The sequence below is a fragment of the Cetorhinus maximus genome, chromosome 3 (assembly GCF_964194155.1).
Source record: "Cetorhinus maximus chromosome 3, sCetMax3.hap1.1, whole genome shotgun sequence".
In the NCBI taxonomy this organism is placed as follows: Eukaryota; Metazoa; Chordata; class Chondrichthyes; order Lamniformes; family Cetorhinidae; genus Cetorhinus; species Cetorhinus maximus.
In genome coordinates, this window is record NC_135881.1 from 147,052,817 (window position 1) to 147,080,393 (window position 27,577).

The 27,577-nt window shown below is 43.0% G+C and overlaps 1 protein-coding gene across 1 annotated transcript in view; it reads right to left on the bottom strand.

Moving 5' to 3' along the window:
* adamts16 (ADAM metallopeptidase with thrombospondin type 1 motif, 16) overlaps window positions 1–27,577 on the bottom strand; it is a 335,654-nt gene that overhangs the window by 158,769 nt on the left and 149,308 nt on the right. Inside the window, exons 12-13 of the mRNA XM_078535725.1 lie at window positions 17,579–17,727; window positions 7,807–7,979 (exon numbers count right to left, since the gene is read on the bottom strand). Coding sequence (XP_078391851.1) covers window positions 7,807–7,979; window positions 17,579–17,727 — 322 coding nt within the window. The remainder of the gene's footprint in view (window positions 1–7,806; window positions 7,980–17,578; window positions 17,728–27,577) is intronic.

Sequence of the window (27,577 nt, forward strand, 5' to 3'; positions counted from 1 at the left end):
TGCAACTAGTGTTCTGTGTATAGTTTTGATCTTCTTAAAGAGGGACATACTTGCATTGGAAGCATTTCAGATGAGGTTCATTAGGCTGATTCCTATGATGAAGAGTTTGTCTTATGAGGAAAGGTTGAGCAGGTTGGGCCAACACTCATTGAAGTTTAGGAGAATGAGAGGTGATCTTATTGAAACATTTAAGATTCTGAGGGGGCTTGGCAGGATAGATGCTAAGACAATGGGTGGAATTTTCTGTGTTGCTCGCGTCGGGTGTGTTCGGCAGCGTGAGCAGACAATATGGCGAGAAGGCCAAAAATTGGTTTCACGATGTTGTGAAACCAGTCTGCAATCGTGTGCTGTGCTCGTCAAAGGCAGGCCACACTTCCCGCCTTTGGATGTCTGGAACCTTATTATAATAATACATCTGCATATCATTTTAAGCCGGATTGTCTGAGCACGTCGGCAGAAAAACACACCAATGTGTTTCACAATAGCAGATATAAGGCGTGCACTTGGTGAGCTGCACCTCCCAAGGTTTGCTTGCCTACCGTGCTTCGGACAGCACTTGCAGTTATCAGCACCAGGCTCTGCAAACAGCTTCACATCACTTTTAGAAAGGCTCATGGGCAGGTCTCTACCTACCTATAAGGCATGGGTGGCTTTTCAATGGTTGCAGGGCTAGGGCTTGCTTGGGGAAGGAGGAGAAGTAGCCTCAGGCAAGGGAAGAGGCTGCAGGACTGTACTGGAGGAGTGGGGTGTCTCAAGGCGTATATGGGGGCACATGTTGATCTGTGCAAGTGGCGTTAAGATGGTGAGGGCTGAGGAGGCAGTTTCCACAGGCGATGAGGCCAGGTGGACATGTGAGGGTATGTGAGAGAACGGGTGCTGATATTCCTTGAGTTGGCAGTGAGTGATGAGATGGTTGCCTTACCCTTGTGGCATGGATGAGGTCATTCATCCTTCATCTGCATTGGATGGCCAATCTCTTCTGTGCAGCATTGGCACTGATTACCACTCCGGCTTGGTAGGCAATGGCAGTGTTGATGTTGCTGCCCCTCTGGTGACCAGAGTGGGGGTAGAGGACATCACAGAGGCCTCAATGGTGTCCAAAAGATGCTCAGGGGATGCGTCACTAAACCTGGGGGCTGCAGTCTTCTTGCCTTTCAGGACCATATCTTCTTTGCAGCAGTCCTGGGCTGGGAGCACTGAGCGCTCACAGCTGCACTTTAAATATGGTTACCGGCATGATGAAGTGGCGAGGTGACGGCGTGGCAGGCGAATCGAAGCCCGCTCGCCATCGAAGTAGCATGATTCCTAGGAAAGCATAATTAATGCAGCAGGATCGGAACAATACAGCGTGAGAAGCTGCCATTGCAGCCGGTGGGTAAAATGTCATTTTTCCAGCCCGCTACCGCACTTAGTGCAAATCTAGGATGATTCCGCCCAGTGTTTCTCCTTGTGGTGGAATCTAGAACTAGGGGACACAATTTAAAAGTAATGGGCCTAGCATTCAGAATGGAGACAAGGAGGAATTTCTTCTCTCATGTTATACTGTGGAATTCTTTCCGCAGGGAGCAGTGGGGAGTGGGTCATTGAATATATTCAAGGTTAAGCCGGGAAGATTTTTGATCAATAACAGTGCCAAGGGTTATGATGGGTAGGCAGGAAAGTGGACTTAAAGCCAAAATCAGATCAACCATGTTATCATTGAATGACGGAGCAGGCTCGATAGGCAGAATGACCTACTGCTGCTACTGTCTTATGATTTACTAGACAATTCCACATTCACTTCTCCAAATACGAACAATTTGTACTTGCATTGATACTGCCTGAATCACAAGATTGTCACTCTGGTGCTTTGCCACTCACCATGTTCCTCTACATCTTCACTTCATTTGGGGGACCATTTCTATCTCCTACACTGCATGTCCTCTGAGGTTAACGTTTGTAGGGCTCGTCATGCTTGGTTTCATTCTGACTTATTCCAATATAGTCAACACACCTCCACCAATGATTTCTTCTCTCATCTTGCATAGTCACCCCCAGAGTAACCCAAAGTTCCAGCCACTGCCTCATTTAGAATGTGGATCTTTGGACAGATCAGCCACTTAACCCTGGGGCCTGGGTGGAACTTGGGAAACTGGTGAGTTTCCAGGGTGAGACTGGTGCTGGGGGCACTGTACTGTAAAATCCTCACCCGAGGAATTTTGGGTCCTTTAGTTGAGGATGTGGATCATTTTACACATTTGCTAATAATATTCAGTTCTCTCTCTCTCCACCATCACCATCCTCAAATCCAAGACTTAGCTTGTGTTATCAGGTTCTCTATCTGACATTAAGGGCTGAATTTTGAAGTTGAGATGACGCTGGGCCCTTTAAAAATCACGGCTGGGACACGATTCTGGGATTCCCGACCCCATTCCCAGGGTTTCTGATTTTCAGGAAGAGCCTTTAAAGGGTGCAAGCTGGTTTAGGTCAAAAGCCCACAACCTGCACTCCCCACCTGGCTGACTCAATTGTGGGAATAGGCATGTCCTAATCCTCCCCGATTTTCACAGAGTTTCAAAAAGATGTGGTTCACAGCACCTCAGAGGTACGTTCAAAAGGTCTTCCTCATGCCCCCCATGTCAAGGTATGCCCCCCAAACCCCTGTGGCCCCTCATACTCAGTTAAGGCAGTTCCATATCCATTCACTCATTATACACTGTATTGAACCAGCGAATGCTATAGTGACAGTAGGATGTGTTTAAAAAAAAAGCTTAAAAATAAGTAATTCATTGATAACTTTTCACTTCTTTAAACAAACTCCTTTTTACTACAGCTCAATAAAAGTGTCAATCACCCAGGTCCTTTGAAGTTTCAATAACTGAAACTGCAAGCACTTGAAACCTCTTTATCGTGTGCAAATAAACATTGTGAAGTTGACAGCATAGATTGGAGAGCCCATGGCTGTCAATCAAGTAATATTTTCTCTGGGGCTCAGGTGTTTTAGTATTCTAATGGATGCTTTGACTTTCAGCCAAGGATACATAATGAGGCTTGGCTGAGAGCCCAGAAATCCATTAGCCTATTGAAACACCCTCAGAGGAGGGTGAGATTCTCTCAAAATACATGGATTCCTCACCCAGCTGTTCTGATTGCTCAGGCCTTGGGGCAGTGCCCTGATGACTGGATGCAGTGTGGTATTAGCATACAGCTGCCATCCGCTCTAGTTACTGAGATGCCCTCAAGAACATTAATTCTACTCACACTACTGCTATGGAGCTAGGGCCAATGAGCAGGAGATCTCACACTTCTTGCTTGCACTGTACGTGCTACTGCATGGGGCTCATCATGAGGTTGGCCACTCTCTTGTGGCTGCTTATCATGAACTCCCCAACCCAAGACATGGCCGAGGTCATGACCACCACGGACTCCTCCATTCAGAGTGCATGAACTTACAATGCCTCACGGAACTTGGCCAAATGGCCACTTATCTGCTGCTGCAGGTCCAAATATTCAGTCCCAAAGAGAGATTCCTGAGGTTCTGCCTCACTGGCTCTCAAAGCATCCCTGTGACTGCCCTCCTCCCTTAGTGGGGGGAACTATGTACAGACAACTCTGCTTCTGACAGCTCCTCCTGCACGCTGGTGATTTGCTCTTCACTTAGAGCTCCCCACTCTATTTCCATGCTTAAACCCACCAGAGTGTCTCTGGGCTGGTGCCTGCTGCATCGGAAGGTGGTGACGGTGCACCCTCAGACCCATTTGCCTCATTCTCATGTCTGAGGTCAGACTCCTCTCCGGGAAGGTGGGACTGCAGCTCTGAGACCTGTGAGGGAAACACAAGACAGCTATGAGATGAAGTCATGCCCAGCATCCCCATCCTTATTCACCTTTTTCCAAAGCCAGGCCTAGACTGGGTTTACTGCCAATCAGTGCCTCCCAGGATGAACATCTTCAAAACATGGAGACAACCATCACCATTAGTGCCTGAGATATCATCCACATGGCCCATCCCTCCAGCCGCCACCCACCCCACCAGTCCCCAGCAACCCTCGCCACCACTTGCGCAGTTGCATGAGCGCTATGGGCATCTGGTGGCAGGCGGGGCGGGAACTCACCATTATGATGGCAGGCCTGACCTCTTTCAGTTTTAGGGTCCTGCCCCTGATCTTCCCAGAATCACAAAATTGTTAACGCTGCAAAAGGAGGCCATTTGGCCTATTGCCCCTGCACCGGCTCTCTAAATTGGCATTATGTCTTAGTGCAATTCTCCTGCCTTTTCCGCATACCCTTTCATATTGTTTCTCCTCAAATAATCACCCAATGCCCTCTTGAATGCCTCGATTGAACCTGCCTCCACCACACTTCCAGGTAGTGCATTCCAGACCCAAACCACTTGCAAATCATTTTAAATCTGTGCCCTCTTTCCCAATCCTTTTACGAGCGGGAACAGTTCCTCCCTATCTACTCTATCCAGCCCCCTCATGATTTTGAACACCTATATCAAGTATCAAGTTTCCTCTTAGCCTTCTCCTCTCCAAGGGGAACAGTGCCAACCTCTCCAATCTACCTTCATAACTGAAGTTTCTCATCTCTGGAACCATTCTCTTCTGCACTCTCTCCAATGCAATCATATCCTTCCCATAATGTGGTGCCCAGAACTGTACACAATACTCCAGCTGCGGTCTAACTGATGTCTTATATAAGCTCAGCATAACCTCCTTGCTCTTGTGCTCTATGCCCCTATTGATAAAGCCCAGGATACTATATGCTTTATTAACTGCTCTCTCCACCTGCCCTGCCACCTTCAATGATCCATGCACATATACAACCTCTGCTCCTACACCCCCTTAAGAATTGTACTCCTTATTTTATATTGTCTTGGCCACTTCCCTGGTGTTGTGGGCCCTCTTCTCCTGAAAGGAGAGGGAAAGGGTGATGTGTAGGCTCATCAAGGCATGGAACTTGGAGATGCCTCCAAGATGTCTCAAATATCACTTCCTCAATGTCCTCCGGTCACATGTATATTATTTGTTTCACCTTGACCATGGACACACACTTCTGCAGCACTGCTGACCATCATGCACCCTGTGTCAACTCGAGGTCAGCCATGCTGCATCTAGCAAGGTCAGGCTGCACAGGTAATAGGAACATCAAAGTCACCTTACCAGAGCGAAGGAGGACACTGAGGCACTTATGACACTAGATCCACTTCCCTGGTGGCAGCCCAAGGCACTGACCACCTCTGTGATCTTCAGCTAGGCTGCCTTGGTGGTCCTGGGAGACGGTCTGAGCCTTATAGGGAACAGCACATCCCTCTGGGTCTCCACCTGGGGCAGCAGTATCTCCAGGCTGTGCTCAAAGAACCTGGGTGATGCTCGCTCCCTGGGCTCTTGGCTACTCTGTGCATCGGCCATCCTGGAATAGGGAAGAGGAGGCTCATGAATCAGCATGTGAGGTAGTCATGTATTTCCTTGTCATGAACTTCATCGGATGTAATGATAGAGAAGGGAAGGTGCTGTATGGCATGGAAGGAACAGGTTTGACTGGCACTGCTTGGTGGTCTAAGCATTGTGTTCCAAGTTGTAACTGCAGTGTGGGTCCGAGGGGTTCCAGGAGCATTCCTAGCTAGGTTTGCGATGCTTCTGGGTGTAAGCCTGAGAGTGCTGTGTGCTGCGACCCATTGAAGTGGATGTTCTGGGTGCTGAAAGGTTCTGAGTTAGGGTACAGCAGATGAACTGTGCTGCTGCGACGACTTGCAGAGCTGTGTGAACTTCTGCATGATGTTTTTTCAAAAGTCAGTAACTCTCAGGAGTGAGCATCAAAAGGCTGGTGTAGCAGGGTACTCAAAGAATAGATTGACAACGTTGGTTTGGAACAGAGAAGACATCAGCTGCTGTTAGATTCACTCAGGTTGCGTAGTCAATGGGTCAGCTCACACAGACAACATAAAACTCAACATTACTTACAGCGCAAGGGTCCCAGATCACCGCCAGTGGCGCAGGAGGGCTCTCTCCAGGTAGATTTTTAATTTTGGCACCATTTATTGCCCTTACATTGGGCAGAGGATGGGAAGAACCAGCATCCGCCCCCAACCCTGAACTCAATCGCAACCACTAACTGCATCTGGAATCTATCCCTTGCTCCAAAAGACAAAAATAAGGCCCAAAGTCAGCATTAAGCTGGCTTCACATTTCGGAAGCTGGGAAAGGGCCTGATTCACGTTTTGCGAACGCAACATGAAAATCCAGGTCAATGTGTCTACATACATGCACTGTAAATCTGTATTAAATCTTACCATGTTCCCTCTTAGTCTGACACTATGGAATAACTTACTATTTCTTGCTCTAGTACTCTCTGTCTCTCAATCCTTTGTGCACCTTGTTTCTCCTTTCTAATGCTAAACATACTAGTTCCCATCCCACTGCCAAATTAGCTTAAACACCCGCTCATAGCACTAGCAAACCATTTTGTGAGGACATTGGTCCTGGCACTGTTGTGGTGTAACCATCCTGTCTGGACAGGGTGCAACTCCCCATAGGACTGGTCCTAATGTTGCAGGGGTCTAAAGTCATCCCTCCTGTGCCATCTCTTCAGCCACACAGTCATCTGCATTATCTGTTGATCCAAAACTGAGCTTCAAACGCACAGCCCTAATTTGAATCTAACCAGACAGTTGAGAATAGGTCAACACACCCAATTTACACCCTGTTTGCTTTATGGTGCAATGAAGTTTTTCAGCTACTCTACAAAATATGGTGACTAAAAATGTCTAAACTTACCTTCTGGGTAGCAGCCTCCAGTGGTTTATTTTAAGGTCTGCTGGTTTGGCTGTCATATGCCTAAAGAAACTGGCTGCATCATTGACACCGTCAAATTTTGCCTTTGCAAGGAGCCTAATACCCATTGGTATGCTCCCCAGGTAATTATAGAGGAGCCTTTTTCAATATGCCAACCGATGTATTTCCAGCATGAAGGAGCCATCTGCCGGCTGCCCATCTTACTGGGCCTTTCAGCGCCTATTTTATGTCTATAAAATGGGGCAGACATTCCAGTTTTTAGGCCTTTATACTTACAACTAGGTAACATTACTGAACTCCACTCCACCTCACTCACATGCTATAGAATGTCTACCTTTTTGTAACGTCAAGACATGTTTTCTTCAAAAAGCTCCTCAACAGTCTCCTAAGCACGTCACTACACAAACTGCAACTTGTTCAAAATTCTGCCGCCTGCTTCCTTTTCCACATATGTCCTGCTTGCCTATAACCAGGGTCCTTATCAACCCTCATTGGCTCCCCATCTCCCAAGGCTTCAAATTCAAAATGTTTGCCCTTATTTACAAATCAGACCATGGCCTTACAACAACTTAAGTGTGTAAATTTTTCAGACTTCCATTCCAGGTCATTTTTACAATCCTTCAACTCTGCCTGATTGCATTTCTCCCACCCCTGCCTAATATCTCTTGCCTATCCAGTCCCACATTCTGAGATCCCATTCTTAAACCTCTTTTTCATACTATTCTCCCCGACTTTGAAAACATCGCCCAGACATATTTTTTGAGAATGCTTTTTGTCTTTTGATTCTTCTACTAATATCTGTCTATTCTCTCACAGGTGAAACTGCTGAGGCATTTTATTATGTTAAAGATGTTATACAGATGCAGATTGCTGTTATTGTTGTAAGCTTATAAAACATTACAACGCTCATTTTGAAATCAAAATTACTTTTGTATTCACAAAATAATATTAGCATTTGACTGTACAGGACACATAATATTGTTCATAATTTGCAAATCAATATGTTGTAGCCTTTTAAAAAAAATATTTACCTTCAACATGAATATATGGTTTCCAGTTGTAGTACCACCCTCGGAAAGGCTTGCTGTTGTACTCTGCACACTGCTGTGATCTAAAATCAATGCTATTTTTAGGGCATTTTTGATTATTGCAAAGCTTGTACATACGATGAGTACCGTCACAGAACTTTCCTCCATACTGTGGCCTATCGAAAAAAAAACAATACATTTTTCACCAATCTTATGAGTCACAAAGCATCAGAACTAACATTATTATCAAGAAATAGATGCTTAAAAACCAACGAACATCTTTATAAAATCCCCCAAATCTGTAGAAGTTATCCTAATAGTTTGGTCAGGCTATACCAACCAAGATTAATACTGTGTAGTTTACAAAAACGTCAAATTGTTTCTAACACCGGATTACAACACCTTTCTTTTTATTATGCAATGATGAAGGAATCTTTTGTCCTTTTTATCCAATGTCTCTCCCCTTCTCTTTCCCCTTTAAAAGAGAAAAGCATTTTCACTGTCCATGAATGACTGTTGGGCTAGGTTTTGGATCTATCCCCTCCACATAACTAGTGTCACCAATTCACCAAGGCTCCTTCGACAGCAAATTCCAAACTCTCAACTTCGAACACCTCTCAGAACAAGGGCCACAGGTGCATGGGAACACCACCACCTGCAAGCTCTCCTCCAAGCCACACACCATCCTGACTGGAACTATATCATCGTTCCTTCACTGTTGCTGGGTCAAAATCCTGGAACTCTCTAACAGCACTGTGGGTGTATCTACACCACATGGACTGCAGCAGTTGTACAATGATATTTAGATCCAGAGTATTTTTTTTAAAAAGTCAGTCACTGATTTATCAGATGTTGACACACTGCAATGCATATGAGTATATCTCATTTTTTTAAGGAACTGGAAATGGAATCCAGAATCAAAAGGAAACAAACCCAGAGCCCTAACATTATGTTTTAATTATACTGTATTGTATTCCTGATCTGATATCTTAGTAACAGTGATTAAAACTGAACTTCAAGCAATCAAAAGGCTTCAGCATTTTATTTTAAAACAGAAGTATCTCTCTACATAAACACAGAATGTGCTCCCGGCCCCAGTAATATTTGACAAAGCAGCACTGTTATTTTAATACATGCCCATTAGGGCCTGTAATAGCAATCAATTACACAGGTGTGGATAGGTGTATTCCTCCTCAGGCATTTATACAAGCCAGGAAAAACAATCATCACCAGTTTTTCCTTTTACTACCTGCTGTGTATTTATCTTGCAACTAGTCTTATTCGGCTTAGAATCCGTAACCTATCATGATCAATCCATTTCACAAACAATTGAAAAAGCACTTACATTCTTGTGATGTTACCTAGCTCCCTTTCCCCATGTATTTTAAGAATGCTGTGTGATTTTAAAAAGTCAAGTTGTTTTAACACTGGATTACAGAGCCTTTTTGTTTATATCATTCAATAATTAAGGAATCTCTTGTGCTTCTTTCTATCCAATGTCACCCCCTCTCCCTTTCCCCCTTAAAAGGGGGAAAAAAAATTCTTCATTGTGCATTAAAGGCTGTTGGGCTAGGTCTTGGTTCTATCCCCTCCATATAACTAGTGGCACCAACATAAAGCTGCCCTGTAGTCAACAGCATATCTTAAAGTAAACTCACCAATCTCTGTGCAGCTAAATGCAACAAAGCCTTTCTCTTACACAGATCTCTCAGATCAGAGCAACAATTTCATCCTTTCACTTGTTAAGTGCAGAATCAATTCAGTGCATCAGTGGGCTTCTCTCATGATACAAGGTCATGTCATGATAGTACAGTGCAGAAGATAGCAATGGTCTCCAGGTCGACATAGACAAAAATAGGAAGACAAATGGCAGATGGAATTTAACGCAGTGTGAAGTGATTTATTTTGTTGGGATGAATGAGGAGAGATACAATTTTAAAGGAGATGCAATAACACAGAGATTCGGGGTGCGCAGAGGGCGGTTGGTTTACATACACAAGTCTTTGAAGGTGGCATCATAAGCTCAGAAAGTTGTTAGTAAGTCAAATTGCATACTTGGCTTTATAATTCAGTGGGTTTGGTCCAGGGGAGAAGTTAAACTGCTAAAGGTTTCAAATCTGAACACAAGCTGCCATTTCTAGTTTCAACGGAGGTGGGGTGGAGCAGGGGGAGGTGAACAATCCACTCGTGGTGTCAGGTCAGTCAGTGAACCCCTTTAAAGGCTGCATAGAACCACAGAAAAGTTACAGCACAGAAGGAGGCCATTCGGCCCATCTTGTCCATGCCAGCCCAAGGACACCCGGGTGCCCTTTCTAATCCCACCTTCCTGCACCCGGCCCATAGCCCTGCAGCTTATAGCACTTAAGGTGCAGATTCAGGTACTTTTTAAAAGAGTTTAGAGTTTCTGCCTCTACCACCAACTTGGGCAGCGAATTCCAGACACCCACTACACTCTGCGTAAAAAAGTTCTTCCTCATGTCCCCCCTACGCCTTCTGCCACTTATCTTGAATCTATGTCACCTGGTTCTAGAATTCTCCACCAAGGGAAACAATTTTATCCTGTCCACTCTATCTATTCCCCTCTTAATTTTGTACACCTCAATCAAGTCGCCTCTCAGCCTTCTTTGTTCTAAGGAAAATAACCCCAACCTATCCAATCTCTCCTCGTAGCTACACTTTTCTAACCCTGGCAACATTCTTGTAAACCTCCTCTGCACTCTCTCTCCAGAGCTATTACATCCTTCCTGTAATGTGGTGACCAGAACTGCACACAATACTCCAGTTGTGGCCTCACCAGTGTTTTATACAATTCCAACATTATATCCTTACTTTTATATCTATACTTCTGCCAATGAAGGAGAGCATTCCATATGCCTTCTTTACAACCTTGTCTGCTTGAACTGCTGCCTTCAGGGACCTGTGTACTTGTATGCCAAGATCTCTCACTTCACCTACCCCTCTTAGTATATTCCCATTTATTTTGTAATCCCTGTAACTGTTTGACCTCCCTAAATGTATGACCTCACACTTCTCTATGTTAAAATCCATCTCCCACTTTACCACCCACTCCACCAACCCATCTATCTCGTTTTGGAGATTATGGCTATCCTCTACACTATCCATTACTCGGCCAATCTTTGTGTCATCTGCAAATTTCCCAATCATGCCCCCCACGGTCACGTCCAACTCATTAATATATAACACAAACAGCAAGGGTCCCAACACCGAGCCCTGTGGAACGCCGCTGGAGACAACTTTCCATTCGCAAGGGCATCCATTGACCATTACCCTTTGTTTCCTGTTACAAAGCCAACTTTTTATCCAGTTTGCCACATTACCCTGAATCCCATGGGCATACCTCCATTTTAACAAGGTTTCTATTTTTAAGCTCATGTTGAGAGAACTTCTCAGACCCTGGGAAAACCAACAGGTTAACAGGAGGCATGAAGAAGGACTGGATCCATTAGGAAAGTGCCTTGTTAGCTGTAGGAAGAGCATGGGTGTTTCTTCTAGGCTCAACAAACAAACCTTGTAAAGCCAGCATACACCTCACTGCATAATCTGTCTGACCCCCACTACCCCCCTTCACCTCCATGATCTCTTCCTGACTTCACATGATCACTGATCCCTCCTCTCCAATGACATCTCTGCTTCTCCCTGTTCCCCCACTGTCAACTTCAGGGCCTCTCTGCTCCCCATGCCTATTATTAGGGCTGGTAATTCGTATCATAAGGACTCTATTCATGATCTGATTTAGGTCCTGACATGAAAAGGCTATGGGCCAAGTGCTGGTAAATGGGATTAGGTAGGTATGTCAGGTGTTTCTCACGTGTTGGTGCAGACTCAATGGGCCAAAGGGCCTCCTATGCACTGTGTGATTGTGTGAAACTCAATCCACGAGGCCCATGAAAGGGACAATGAAGCTGTGGAGTTTCAGGTCTTATTTGGCAGTGGTGAGATGAATTTGCATTTACAGTGCAAATCTCGCAGTTAAATGACATGTTATTAAACTTTAGCGGAAAGATTGCACCGGCGGAGTGGCATAAATGATCCACCAAATTCAGCAATGAATTGATCCTAGAGGTTTTTAAATTTTTATTTTGATCTGTCTGGCAATATTTTTGTATCAATTTCGATATTCACACCCATTAGTATCGAACACAGCAATTATTAAGATGTGAAGCTGTTTAGAACCTCAGAAATGCAATTTAGAATAAGATTTCATTTTGGGATAGATGAGTCTGAATGTTTGTCCTTATTACACACCTACCATTGCATTCATTCATTATTAAGTTCTCAAAGACCAATTCAACAATTACCAAACAAAACTGGGTTCCCATATCCTCTTCTTCGGCTTGTTCTTTTAAATTTTTTTCCTACTTTTCATTTTGTCTCTTTTCTCTATTTTTTTTTTGTCCATTCTCTTTCTTTCCATCCCTCTCTATTTCTCTTTATGTATCTAATTTGACACTAATTTATCCAATTTCCTTCTTCATTCACTCTGTTTCTTTTTCTATTGTTAAATTTCACTGGTAAAGGTGATAGTCCATTGGGCAAGGCATTCATGGGTTGCCAGATACGGCAATGACATAGCTGTACCATTATCACTTGACATTTCCAGCAATTTGTGAAGCAAGTAGAGTGTTATCTGAATGGTGAGGATAAAAATGCAATTACTGTCCTTCGCTGCGAGATGCAACCATTCCATCAATATTTAGTCATTATAATTTCTGAAATTCTACCAAATGATTTAGAGGAGAGATCGCTGTGACTTGCAGGACTCAATCTGAACTACAAAATTAAAAATGTGTCAGCAGATCCGCTGATTAGCACCAAATTATTTATGCAAACTACCTTAATTTCAACACTATTGTAAAATATATTAATAAATGTAGAATCAAAGTTTCCACCACCAAATTTCTTGCACTGTGCTGGTGAATAGTATAGGTGAGAATCATAACTTTGAGATTTTTATAAACTGATTAGATTTCTGTGGGAGAGTGGCAAAGATTCAGGAAAAGAGTGGCCACAGTTTATAATAGTGGTGGTGGGCTTCCAGACAGAATCAACTTCATACCGATTTGAGGGATCGTGTTATGAGATATTGCAATTAAAATACTTGTAGCTTCAAGATTGTTTCCAACTATTTCTTAACATTTAAGATTCCTTGACTTGAGTTGTTCAGGGAAGAAGCTTCAGATTAAAGATATTGTGAGAATAATACCAAACCAATACAAGAACTATTATTCGGTCAGCAGTGGAAATGATTAACTCATAGGTGTGTGTCTGAACAGAATATCAGTTCCTCTCTGATTACAACTTAAAGGAAAAAAGAAGTCCAGGGGAAATAGCTTCTATTCAAAGTAATCTCCACGCCTCCATCTGGAAAAATTATAAGAATACATACACATCTATTCTAGTGTTGAAATAATGCTGCATTTATCATTCTGCTAAGACCCAAGATTTCAGATATCCACTGATTTCAATAGGACTCATTACTTTTGGACAGCTTATCAGAAGTTGCCTGGCCCTGACACATCACATTACTGCCTGGCTACAATTGCACATTTGGACTGCAGATATACTTCTGGCACTGGGCAGCTCCAGATTGGTTCAATTTGCCAGCCCTTACTGAAATAAACAAAGCTGCTTGAGGACATAAATACTCCCTCCATAATTGCCATCATTAGTGGAAAGCAGATACAAAATTACACGCCTACATGAGAAAAAACACAGAGCTTACTGGTACAAGCAAAACTGAGAAATATTCTTGCTATTCTGCACAACTCTAAATAAGTCAAAACTTACTTTGATTTCAATTTCCCCTTTAAAACACCTCAACCTTTCCTATGGAAGATATGTTTGACCTGGTTACACTTGGATGATTTTCATTTTACAATAAAAAACAACTGGTCAGTCAAAGTTAACATTTTAATAGTTTTCCACATACTAAAGATACAGCAAGCCTAATCACTGTCATCTATCAAACACTTAATGTCAAACATGTTTTGGAGCCTGTTAAAGGTCAATAACATTATTTAAATGCCTCAAGAGACCTCGGAAAGTTGTAGGGTTGGAAGGCATTACAGATATAAAAGGGCAAGGCCATAGAGTGATTTGAAAATAAGGTTGAGAATTTTAAACAGGTAAGCATTAGTTCAGCTGAAGTAAGCTGAATGATGGAGCAGCTAGAACTGTTGGCAGAATGTTAACTGGCACAATGTCAAGGTCGGTGGGAGAAAGCGATTAAACAGTCTGCCATGCTACATTCAACTGCAATTTAATCAGTGGAGCTGTGCTGGGATTGAGCATCTTAAAAAGTTGAAAAATTTGAAGTACTCCTCACCTGTGTAGTTCCTTCTGCCCCATGGTGAATGGACTATCTCACACAATAGATATTTAAATTAATCATTAAAACTCAAAAGAGGCCTGATATTGATGACATACATAAAGCAAATACTTTTCTTTCTAATGCCATGGAACTAGAAATTGGCCATTGACTATGGATCTACAACCGAGCAATGTTTCAACATTTAACATGGCCATGACTGTGAATCAGGGTGTACAAGTTCACTGCTCTGAATTTCCTACAGTTTCCAGCTCCCTGGAGCTGGATTAACATTCTTGCATTGTCACATCTCTTTTTAATTAGCTCCTACGGCACTTGAGAGGTATCAAATGGTTATTATTGCAGGAGTATAGTGAGTGACCGAGTATCTTCCAGTGAGGCTAACAGAATCCTGTAGATCTAACTCACCAAGTAAAAAACTGAAGTAATTAGCATTTCTGTTTGTTGCTGAAAAGAAAGAAAAAGATGGTCAGAGTAACATTTTAAGTTTTGAAGCGTGGAAAAGTCCAAATTAAGAGATTTTACAGGGTTCCTCTGTCAGCCAGAAAGTTATATGTGAAATGTACAATGTCAGGTCTTATGTGAGGGCTCCATTAAATGAAAAATATGAGTGTAGAACCAGGTTAATTGGAAGAAATTTGTGGCTGAACCTACTGTTCTATTGCTAATTGTAATTCTTATATCTTAATCCTCACTGTTAAAAGGACTTCTGCTGCCAGAAAGGAAACGCTTCAAAATAATTTTGCAAGGCCCCAGTACACAGAGTAATGTTCTCTGTTAATTCTTTGCTAGTTCAATGAAATTCCATCATCTCCTTTACTAAATTATATAGAATTTCTGGATTCATGAACTAGGATCTGTCAAATTCCCTCAACCACTTGTATTTATCTCGTGATTTGCTTGCACTGATACACTGATTGTTGATCAAATGTCATTGATCATATTGTTCTGTCAAAAGCTCGAGGATTAAACACCTTACACTGGGTTTTAATTTATAATCTCCCCCAGGTCAAAATACTGCAGCTCCTTCAGAAATTCAACCTTCTCAAAAACAGAAAATGCTGAACAAAAATGCATAATTTACACTCAAGTTAAGGAGAAGCTAGATAAGTATGAGAGAGAGAGAGGATGAGAGAGAGATGCTGACAGGGTTAGATGAATTAGGATGGGAAAAGGCTCGCATGGAGCATAAATGATGGCACAGGCCAGTTGGGCCAAAAGGCCTGTTTCAATGCTGTAAATTTTATGTAATTCAATGTAAAATATTTTCCCCAAGGCTTCAAACATTGAATTGTCACTACTCAAGAGTAAAATTATAAACTCTGTTTATTGGAATATTACTTTGTGTCATGACTGCATTGCCGGGTCCAGGGTATTACACGTGTAAGATTTTTCTTAACTAACAGTGGGTTCCCTAACCCCATGTGCATCTGCCTTTGTGTTACATTGAAAGTAATCTTTAGATTCTCACTCCTATTTGAAACAGATGAATCAGGTACAGTTACGTCACATGCCACTTCTCAAACATGATCATAACGACTCTGCAAGTTTCAATGAATATCCAACACATACTGAGATACTGACAAGAGAAGTAGTTTAACACAAAGTAAGGTTTGACCAATTTCTTGTGGTACAAGTGTGATTCAGGTGCTGAGTTTATAGACAAGATACAATTCAAGCACTGTACTCATCTAAAGAAGAGCGAATAAAAACAGGAATGTTGAAGATCCCAATAGCATTCTCTGTTCTCCCATCTAAAAAATGGGATGCTCCTCTAGTTGTTCAAAGTAAAGCTTGCTGTCATCAGACAAGTCAACAGTGCCTTCAACTAGGCAGCTGTTTTAGGCAATGCCATAATGCTGTTGGCTTTCTTTTATCAAAAGCAAGATAAAAGCCTGTAATGGAGGAGACCTATGGTAGCCACCTTAAAAAAATCTAGCTATACGCTGTCAAATATTTTATGTGGCAGAAGAAAAGATGCCAAATAATTCCTTCAGAAGTTTGAAGTGGAGTTTTTTAAATCTGTATCAAGCTTTGTGTTTGCTAGCCAGATATTAGTGGGAGGGTTTGGCAGGCACATCTGATTCCTCTGGAGTGTTAGTGTCAATTGGAATTACATGTGGTGTAGGACTTGAGACAGCTGTGTTAAGAAGTGTACATGACTGCAGTTAAGGCAGGGAAAACATTGCCTGAAGGTCACTTCAGAAGCTGTGTCACTCAGCTTCACACCCATCTAGACAATGCTGAAGCTCAGCAGATTTCTGCCTAAAGTTGGAAAGGCTGTACGAGTTTTCGAGGATTTTAACACGTTATCTCATGCCACACATGTCAGCTGTGAATGCTGCCTGACCAGTGCATCTTTCCAGGATTGGTCCGAAATGTGCTTCCTGCTTAAACTTGCTTACTTAAACCTGAACCTAGAGACATGCATTTCTTAAAAGTCTGGTTGTGAAGGCAAATTGATCAAGGCAAATTGAAACCTTAGAACTAATTCTCAACTTTCTAGGCAAGTAAAGCATTAAACTTTGAGATACTGGATCACTGGAACGTGATTGTAAAAACAAAATTAAAAAAGGCAGACTCAGCTTGAACAACATATCAGTGGGCCTGCAGTGGTTTTAATTAATATTATTGCTATAATTTATAAAGTGAATGAAATTTCCTTATTATCTACTTACAATTAATTCCAGAATTACCTGCATTAATTAGTGCAATAATTTTTTTTGAGTGTTACTGGACACTGCACGGAAGCTAGATTGCTCTAGGTAAACAGCAAAACCACTGAACTTCTTAACATTCCACGGACTGGTTTAAATTACGTTTCAGATTTTAACTGATGAGTTCAGATTAAGTTGATAAAATTTATAGAATTTCACTCTTATCTTAAACATCTGGATTCCTCAGTTAGGTTGAAGCATTTTTGATCACACCCAGACATAGAGTCCATACTCATTAAAAATCACTTAATTTCCTAAAATGGCTGGAAAAGATTTTCAATTGCAATTTTTAAGAAACTAGGGTAACTATATGTCTGGTACTAGGGCAACTATACTTCTGATACCTCTTTTGATTGCCAAGATATTTTACATGCTGAACTCTTGGTCTCACTAAAGTCTAAGACCTGTATTACTTTGTTAAGTAAAACATCAAAGACCTGAAAATATTTCTCATTAGTGAATGACTGTGGGCACCTGGAAGCTACAAATGTTTCACTTGTCAGATTTCACTAGCCTTTGCAATGTTGCACTAGTGGGTTCTCCCAACCTCCTGCCATAACCCCACTTTCAGCCACTTGTGCTGATTCTCCAGAGGTTCCTGCTTAACTTGCAGCAAAAAATTGGAGAACTCACTTGGGATTTCCAAGCCACTGCATTCTCAAGATGCTATGGCAAAAAAAAACATCGACAATACAGAGTACTGCTTTACCTCGGATTTGTACACTGACGTTCTCGGTTGGTTACTCCTCCTCCACAGGTCCTCGAACAAGGTGACCACATTGACCAAATTGACCAACGGCCATTTATAGGTTTTGGTCCTGAATCCCCATGTTTTACACATTGTCCACGACGACACCACTGTATCACAAAAAAGGTAGAATTGAAAACTGGGTAAATAATTACATCATCAGCATATTTAGTGATATATTCTGTTTTGCCAATTAATGAATTACCTATAAGATAAGGCTAATATTCAACCTGACAAACAAAATTAGTTGCAAATGGTTTCCAGGATTAGGTTCTTGTCTAACTGTAATTTAATATACTATCAAACCTCCTGCAACTTTCCTCATGCAAGTCACAAGATTCCTTAGAAATTGGATCTTCTGTTCATTTTACAGGTGTAAGATGGGTCCAATATAGTGGCTGAAAATGGCTTTAGGCTCCCATTTGCATATGCAAAGACTTGATGCTGCTCAAAGGCCTGCCCCTTGCAAACCTGATTACACATCACCACAGCAAGCGTATGCATGCAGTGATAATTTTTGTCAGGCATTTGGCAGCTAAGCCAGCAGTTCTTAAAGGTTGGAAAGATTGGTTTGATAAGGTTGAAAAAAAATTTACCTTGTTGTGGAGCCAGGAGGAGCAGAAACAATCCCCCCCCAACTGCCTCCTGATTTTGTCCTCCTCCTCCTGATTTTCAAGGACATTGACTGACATTGGAGCATGTTGATTTCAATGCTTCATGCTCCGCGGAACCGATGAGCTGGCTCTGAGACAGTGACTGGCACTTTGAGCCAGTAACAAGAAATGAGGTCAGTGGAACAATTTGCTGTGGTCCTGCCATCAGCCTCATTATAGCATGCAGCGTCTGCTACATTAGGATCGTGCTCCAATTTGGGCACAATCCAAATTCTAGGCCAAGCTTTCTGTGTATTAACAGTATTTCAGTGAGTTATGTACCTCACCCACTTCATCTGTTCCCCTATCATCTTCCCTCACCTTTTTTACCATCTCTCACCTTCGGCATATTTCTACCTGCATGTGTCATGATGATGTGACTTGAACATGAATGATATTAATCTTTAATATCATCAGCTGATTAAACAAATATTGAACTGCTTAAAAGGGACTTTTAAAATGTAAGCGACGACACTGACTTAAGATGGTGGTCACAAGTCATCTGACCTCTTGTATTACAAGTGGACCAGTTTCTGGAAGGTTCCAATGTGGATTCTAATTAAGACATGCTACAAGATCTTTCTATGGAATTTCACACCTGCTGATGTCAAGAATTGTTTCAAAATTTTTACTGAAACTGTACTGGCCCCATATTTGCATTTCTATAAAACTACCTCTCAAGTGGAGGCAGGAAGTCTACCGGAACAACAGCTATTTGGAAGGTGGTTTTCTTATATCATCAAGATGGATGATGGGTTATTCAGGAGTTAATGGCTGGGAGATTACATTATCTAATCACCTAGGCCACAGGACAATAGCCACAGTCTATCCAGATGTAAGCTAATCAACCACCTTCTGAAATAATTGTGGGGAGAGAAGTCATGCAACTGCAGTAACCATTTTTGAACATTTTTTATTACAATGCGCAAGCTGCTAAGCAGAAATCTGGAAGAAAGCTGCCAATGGAGCAGTAACAATTTCTTTCCCCTCTCTCCCAAGTTCAACACCCTATCTCTATTACAGTTTGAAATCCAGCAGAGATAGAGAATTTCCAATGAAAAGAACATCAGATGCAAAAATCATCGACTTATGAAGATGGATTACGTTTAAGAAAAGAGACTGTCTCCAGAAATTGCAGCTTACCTGGCTTCAACACCACTGAAATTTCAAGACCACTGTAGAAAAATTCTTCTTCAGCAATGGATACCAGTGAAGGACTCAAACTGAACTTGTTATTTTTTTACCTGATAGCATTGAATTTTAAAATTTGGCCTAAAGGTTACTTCCTACCGTATAACTTGTAATTTTGCCTGTGTGTGTGTGTGTGTGTGTGTGTGCGTGCATGTATATGTATGTATGCTGCAAAGGTCAGGACGTGGGTTTTACCTTTTTGAAATATCTTTATATCTTTAATTGGGTGGGTTTTTAGCTCAATAAAAACTAGCCCCTCTGTGTTTAAACTCAAGAACCATAGCCAGACTGGTTTCTTTGCAATCAGCACCTAAATGGTAAAGCACAGACATAGGGCGGGATTTCCAGCACCTGCCCACCGCTGGGATCTTCCGGTCCCGCCACAAGTCAATGGACTTCAGGCTGGGGTGCCACATCCCCCAAAGCGGGGCCGGAAAATCCCGGCCATTGAGTAAATACCTTCATCCTTCTAACTTACATAAAACCCTGTTACGGTCAGAGCCGGATTGGTAGAATAGGGGAGTCATTTCTACCCTTCCTCATGTAATCATAACACCTACTACAATTCCCCAATTTCTTACATCATTGTACCATCTCTAACTCTGTGGCTGAACACCTCTTGTCCTTCATGACTCTGATGCCTGGCCCTCTCTGTTTGACCCCTATCCTATCATCTAGATGTCTGCCCCTTATGGCCCTTCTTTTTCACTATGTTCTTCCATCTGGCTGATTGCTTCTCATCCTTGCTCTGTCTGACTTCCCCATGTACTCTTCATTTTTCATCTCTCTATCTATTCTCCGGATGAAGTCCAATCCACCCATCTGTATGATGCTTCTTCCCTTTATCGCCAGCCGGCTGCCCATCTCCCGCTCACGGGGTAATTCCTTACCCCATCCCCACCTCGCCAATCTGGCTTACCCGTCTATCCTCGATTCAACCAATGTATGTAGACGGTGGACAGAACTTTCAACTTTGGTGGGGCTGTGGAAAAGGAAAATTGAGCTGGGTGGGTGTATAGCAGTCTGCCAATCCAATATCATCCAGTTTATGCCCCCGTCAAGATTGAAAGTTCTGGTGGGTCTGACTTTCTGAAACATCCAGAGTGGATCGCTAACCAAAACTATAGATAAACGAGCTAAAAATGCATTAGCATCCATTTTCAGGCAGGGCTGGGGTTGCAATTTGCCTGTGCTTGTTCCCATTGAAGCAGCAGTAAACAAACTTAGTGCTGCCCCCTCATTTGCACAATTTCAACATGCAGTCCAGCATGACCCACTCTGCTGGCTGACTTCACATTCAGCAGTACGCCTGACAGTGAGTGTGGCTGTTCGAGCTAGCCTCCAGCTCTTAAAGGCAGTCTGTTCCTCTGATTGAGAAGCTGCACTGAATGAAAGGAGAGTGCTGCTGCTGACAGTCATTGCCACAAATGGAGAGAATGGAAATGGAGTATCATGGCAGAGAGTAGGCTCTGTGGTTCACAGATGCAACAGTGGAAGCCTTGGTCATGGAGGTGAGATGCTGTGTTGCTGAGGGGGATGTGAAAATCCTCAAGGACCGATCTCCAAAGGTAATGGGAGCAGGTGGAAAGTCTCCTGTAGTCTGGTCCCGAGCACCAGTGCCACAAGAAGTTCAATGATCACAAATTGGTGGTCAGTGTCAGTGAATGCATCTTCAAAGGGCATCTTATGTCAAGCACATCACCAACTTCTCACACTGCTCAATGCACCACACCTCAATCAGTCACTCAGCAGCACTCCTAGCACTCAGAGCTCATGCCTAACATTCAGATACTCCTCCATTTCCCCCTCACACACCAACCAATGCTGCCAATTTCACACCCACTTCTTTCTGCCTCCATATACCTCCAGCTCTCAGCTATGGCAAGCACATCACCCAAACTCAGTGCTACACACTCACTCACATTCCGCCTTCCCTCTTGCAGGACAAGGGTATGCACATTAGAAGGGAGCAGAACAGAATCAGCGAGGGTGTGTATGGAATCATATTCTGCATGATGGAGGAAATCTGCTGCACATTATGTGGCTGGGTACAACAGAACCCAAAGCATCCAACATTGCTGAGATGATTCAGGATGATAGTATCTTACTGTCTTTATGCCCTTTCTCAACTCCCACCTTACCCTCATCCTGCTAGCTGGCATGAAGCGAAAGCTACAGAGGATGAAACCATGGAGCTCTTGAGTTACATCTCACTCACTCCCTTACCCCAGTCTTTCCTTTCTGATTTTATGCTTTCAGATATCCGTGAACTGCCACCTTACCCAGGCACAGTAAACCCAGGAAGAGAGAGAGTAACACCATACCATTGATGAAGAAGCATCTTTATCTTACATTTGCAGCCACCAGCTGACATACTGACATTGCAAGTACCTTAGAGGCTAGTAGAGAGTCAGATTCAACATGTGATGAGTCACCAGTCAGCAATTTGCTGCAGCCAAGCGAGGATGAAAAGGGTGGCTCGTGTACTAGCTCACCAGAGGGTGAGATCGCAGATGAGTTCTGCTGCAGTGGACTCAGATGGGGAACTCGATGGGCCGACATATAGGAGGAATGCAAATGGGTACACACATCAAAATGCTGGGTGCATTGGTAAGCCTGCCAGAGATTCTCCTGTCACTGTTAAGGAGCAGGGAGGAGTCGCATCCCAACTTGGTAGAGTACATCACACAGAGCTTAAAGCCCAGCCTTTCCAGACAGGAAGTTATGGCCAACTTCATTACAGCACTTGCAGGTCCAGCCATGATGCAGCGACTGGAGGCTGATGTCTCAGCCTGCACAGCAGCAGAAGTGGAATCCACCCAAAGCCTTAGTATTGCTGCGGAGGCTCAGACAGAGGTCTTGAGATTTATGCTTGCTGCCGCACGGGTTCAGACTGCTGCCATTGTGGCCGTGCATCTCAATGCTTAAGGGACATGCTGACGCTCACGAGCAGTCCAAAATCTATCCTCCAATAGATTCCTGCAATTGCTGAGGGACTGCTCCATGGGACTGGCAGTGGCTCCATGGAGGACAAAACATGGTGATAAAACGCGGTAGACCTATGGGAAGCAGAGTCTGAGTAGGCACTATCAGACTGCCCATGGGAACAAAGATAGCATTATGAATAAAATATATTCATAAAACGTAAAAGAATACATAATGGGACTTGACTGAGAGCCCAGAAAACCATTAGCCTGTTAAAACACCTGAGCCCCAGGGAAAACATTGCTTGATTGTCAGCTCTGGCTCTCTGATCTATGCTGTCAATTTCACAATGTTTATTTACATAAGATAAAGAGGTTTCAAGTGCTTGAAGTTTCAGCTATTGAAACTTTAACGAGTGTGGGTGATTGACATTTTTATTGGGCTGTAATAAAAAGGATTTTTTTTAAAGAAAGTGGAACGTTTTCAATAAATGAAGAGCCATACGTGCTTGAAACGTTAATCCTGTTTCTCTCTCCACAGATGCTGCCGAACCTACTGAGTTTTTCCAACATGTTTTTATTTCAGATTTCCAGCATCCACATTATTTTGCTTTTATCAATAACTTACTTTTTAAAACATTTTTTAAACGGTCTACTTCAGTATAGCGTTCATTGGTTCTCTACAGTGTATAGTGGGTGAATGGGTATGGAAGTGCCATAGTTTGACATGGGAGGCATGAGGGGCCATAGGCCGTGAGTGGGGGACATGAGGTGGCATGGGTGGGGCAAGGGGAGTGTGTGCGTGTGGGGGAGGGGGGGTGAGGGGGGTGTGAGTGGTAAGGGCTGGAGGGCCTGTTTTTATTTTAACTGGGGCAAAGTCCCACAGCACCAAGATGGACCTTTTAAACAGCCCGTCCCTGCACCCAACAGGCCCGTGGCTGCCTTCGGACATTTTCATGGGTCAGCTGGCCTGACTTCAGCCTACACCTGCACCCCCACCCCCCGAAAAAGGAAAATCCCATCCTTGTGGGCACTTTCCCCTGAGACGGGCAGGCTGAGGTGAGAATTTTCCCAACTCCTGGTACCTGTCTCATGGATGAAAATCCAAGCCTGCCTCCAAGTCACGTCTGCAGTTGTACTCTTCCACCACTAGGTGGAACTTCACAATCTCCAATTCCCCAACTTTCTGGAAATTCTTGGAGGCTTTTTCTTTAACTAACTCCTTAAGGTAAATAGGGGTTTAAAATTTTAATTTTTTTCACTCTAGGTTTCAAAATAACATTTTCTCTTCATTTTAGAATTATTGCTGCCTTAGCCTTCTGCCTCCCCTGTCCCCTGTAAAATTTAAATTCACTGTATTTGGTCAATGTGTAGACCCTCCAGGGACCATCTCTCTTTTAGATGGTGGCTCAAAATTGATGTCAGTTTTAAATTCATGTAGTTATTTTCATTTTTTGGCAAAAAAAAATATACACATATCATCCTGCAAATTAACAGCGACTTTCTCGCAACCCTTGTCTGACTGGAGTGATCCACTCTAAGCTACACTGACTTCCATATCTGCAGTACTGGCTCTCAAAATCCTGGCCATCTAAGAGGTCATCCAGTTCAGGTATCACACCCTCACATGGCAGAATTCTCTTCTTAAGCTCCTTCAAGTTGCTTATTTTTTCCCCATCTTTAAAGCCACCTTAAAACCTCCCTTAATTGTCCAGATATAATATGCAATTTTTCCCTTAAAAATGTATCTAGAAGTTCAGATGTGTATTGTGTATGATAACAAATCAAAACATTGTTTTGAGGTACTTATAATCTTAATTTTTTTAAAGAAATGATCAAGTAGTTACTGGCAAGTTTTGAGATTGTTGCATTTATTTACACATATAGAAGCCTTGAAATGCTGTTTCTGCATCAATGTCCATAAATAGTTTACGCAGTTCCTCTAACACCTCTCTATTTCTTGTTGTTACCGTAAATGGCATCACCACAGACATAAGCTTCACTTTCATCATCCACCTTAGAAGCATCATCATCCCAGAGGATGTCATCTTCTGAACTATCCATTGTGTTTGTCAGCCAGTTCTTCTTGAAGACAGGCTGGATCAGGGATGGATCAATGGCATCCCAGACTTCTTTGATCCACTGGGCAATAAGCAAAAGGTCTGGTTTCTTCTGGTTAGCCAATGGTGTAAACGCAGGTGCTCTAGAGTAGAGCTTTTTGTTCAACTTTTGGCGCGCCTGCTCTTTAAATGGCCAGTTGCAACTGGCCTATCATGGCCCCGGGAACAAGGACAGGATCTGTGCTATCATCATATAGGATATCCTTGATGCATGACCTTCAATGACACCTAAAAGTGTCAAGGGTCAGCATATGATGATCTTGAGAGGCGCCTTTGCTTCACATGCTACCCAACCAGTCTTTGGTCAAACTTTTATTCATCCAACCTTTTATATATTAATGCATTAATGGACGATCACAGCTTGCGGCCATGTGATATTCTTTGTGAATACTATGTTGACAGTATTATTAAGGTTAAGGATATATAGGTGGAGGGCATTGATTGATCAAGTAGCTTGAGCACATATAAAAAAGACTTCTGGGACAATGGGTGTTGGTTAGGGAGGAGGCAGGCATTTGTAATGTTGAATTCTGTAAACAAGTCTAGTATTAAGTAAAAGTTTGGCATTTGGTTTCCTACTTCACCAACTGGCTTCAGAATGAATTAAAATTATTTGGGGGAGTTTTTCTTTTGACGATGATATATGACAGTATCTTTATCTCATCTTCATATGCCCCAAACATGACAGTGAAATGATTCTTTTCACTGCCAGTGATCTGAAGTTTTTAAAAGATTTTTATCCATTGATAGCCATTGATGGTTTAACTGAACGGAATGTCAAATATGAGGGTGTTATGTTCCTTCTTTCGGGTCACTTTCCTCAGTGAACAGGGTTGCACGCCTACTGGTGAGTGAGTTGGTAAACAATATGCTGCAGATGCAGAGGCCAATAATAAGATGAAGCACATGCTCTTTATTAACACAAGTAACAGAGCACTAACACGTCTGCTTCTCAAACCAGACCCTATTCTAAACTACTGATTAACCATGTAACCCGCACTACACAGCAATTGGGTAATACAGTCACATGGTCAATCTGCTCACATTCTCTTAAAGGTGTATTGCACCTCAGATTACCACAGAGGGAACATGGGATTCAGTATAGTGGTGTTGCTTTTGCAGCCTTCTGATATAATATTGGTCCGGAGGTAGCTTGTCTTCAAAATCATCAGGCACGGCTTGCATGATTCAAGTGCATTGACGTATGGATCTGTCATGCCTTTGTGTGAAGAAGTCGCAATATTTTGGAAATGCTTTAAAGGTGCTCTTGAGGTATAAAACTTTTGTAAAGGGTTTTCAAACAATTTTTTACAGTGCTGACTAGATATCAACTTGCTCAATGTTGGTGGATATATTCCAGAAGTTGTTGCTTATGCTGTGGGTACTGAGCCTTTCTTTCATATCCAAAGGCCTGAGCATGCTTGCCTTGAGACTTTAGCTTGTCCCTCAAATTTCGCCAAAGGTTAACTTCTGTCTCGTCAACATCTAATTCCTCGGCTGATGCTGTTACCACAGTTTTCAGCAAATTCAATCACCTTAAGTTTGACGGCTGTCATGTAACTTGCTCTTTTCTCCACTATGTTAATGGTTAGTACAAAGATTCTTGCTTTGTATGTGTTACATGCTACGTTCGTTTGATTGATAAACATGTAGGAGCTGATCACTCAGCAAATGAGGGTGGGAATGGACTCTTTAGGCAATGGCATTAATTTTACAAATCGGGTATTCATATTTTCATTTAACAATTTATTTTGCCTTATTACTGTAATCGATTGCAAACAAAACTTTAAAGCGTTTCTTTCTGTTATTGGCATAGCTGGATTGGCTGTTTTAATGGAGCACATTCTGCCACAATTTTTTTTGAAAAAAGAGGAAAAGAATAAAAATAAGAGAAAGTGAAAGACAGAGTGGGGAGGACAATTTTGACTAAACAGGATAAGCAAGGCTTTTAGTGTCTCTTTATAAAAATGCAAAGGCTTTCAATGTTGACTTGGGATCAAACCCTTTAGCTCACTGCTTTGGTCAAAAAAGGGTTACTTTGACCGCTGCATTGTAAAAGTCTAGGTGCATATTATATGTGGTAATAAGGCAATTTTGACTTTTTGTCCATGAAAGACTGGATGTGTATGAGGTGTATTATATTTGGAAAGTCACAATAGCTTTTCAACTTCACCTCCATTATCTCCCTTAATCCTAACCAAAGTCCAGTTTCTACCTTGTGTTCATCTCCTTTGTGATATGTTTGGCTATTTACACAAAAGAATTTGTATGTTGGGTCAGTATGGAGCAAAATTTAGCGGAGCCCACTGGAGTGGGTATGATGGCAGTGGGCCCAGGTCAATCAGGTCAGATTCCAGGGGCAGAATTTTCCGTTTGGGGGAAGGTTGGGGGGGTGGAGAGAAGAGAGTGGGAGTGGGAGCTGGCACGGACCTGATCGCCGCCCGCAATCGGGTCTGCACTGCCATTTTACGTGGGCGGGCCAATTAAGGCCTGCCCAGCGTATTTGCCGACTCCCGTGGTTCGCGAGAGTTTGAGGGCGGCGGCAGGCGTGCACAGGCCGCCGGGTCCAATGGCGACCCGGCAGTCTGTTTAAAAGAAGGCCTGGCGGCCTTTTGTAGGCTGCTCACAATGGCCAGTTCCAGGCCGCAGCAGAGGGGTTCGGGTGAGCAGGGCAGGCTGCAGGGTCTGCCACAGGAGCAGGGCAGGCTGCAGGGTCTCCCACAGGAGCAGGGCAGGCTGCAGGGTAGGCCAGTGGGGGGGCCAATGCGTCCCTCGTTTTTCTGATGAATGCCTTGCTGCCCTCCTCGAGGAGGTGGCAACATGGCGGGAGGTGTTGGTCTCCGAGGATGGGAGGAGGAGGCCCCCCCACATGACCAAATGTGCCTGGGAGGAGGTGGCGGAGGTGGTGAGCTCCCGCGACGTGGTGCGACGCACCTGGATCCAGTGCCATAAGCACTTCAACGACTTGTTGCACTCTGGCAGGGTGAGTAGCATGTTGGCATTGGGCATTTAACCCAGCAGGTAGCCTCACCCTCTGAGGTCTCCCCACAAGTCTTATTGTCGTAACTGCAT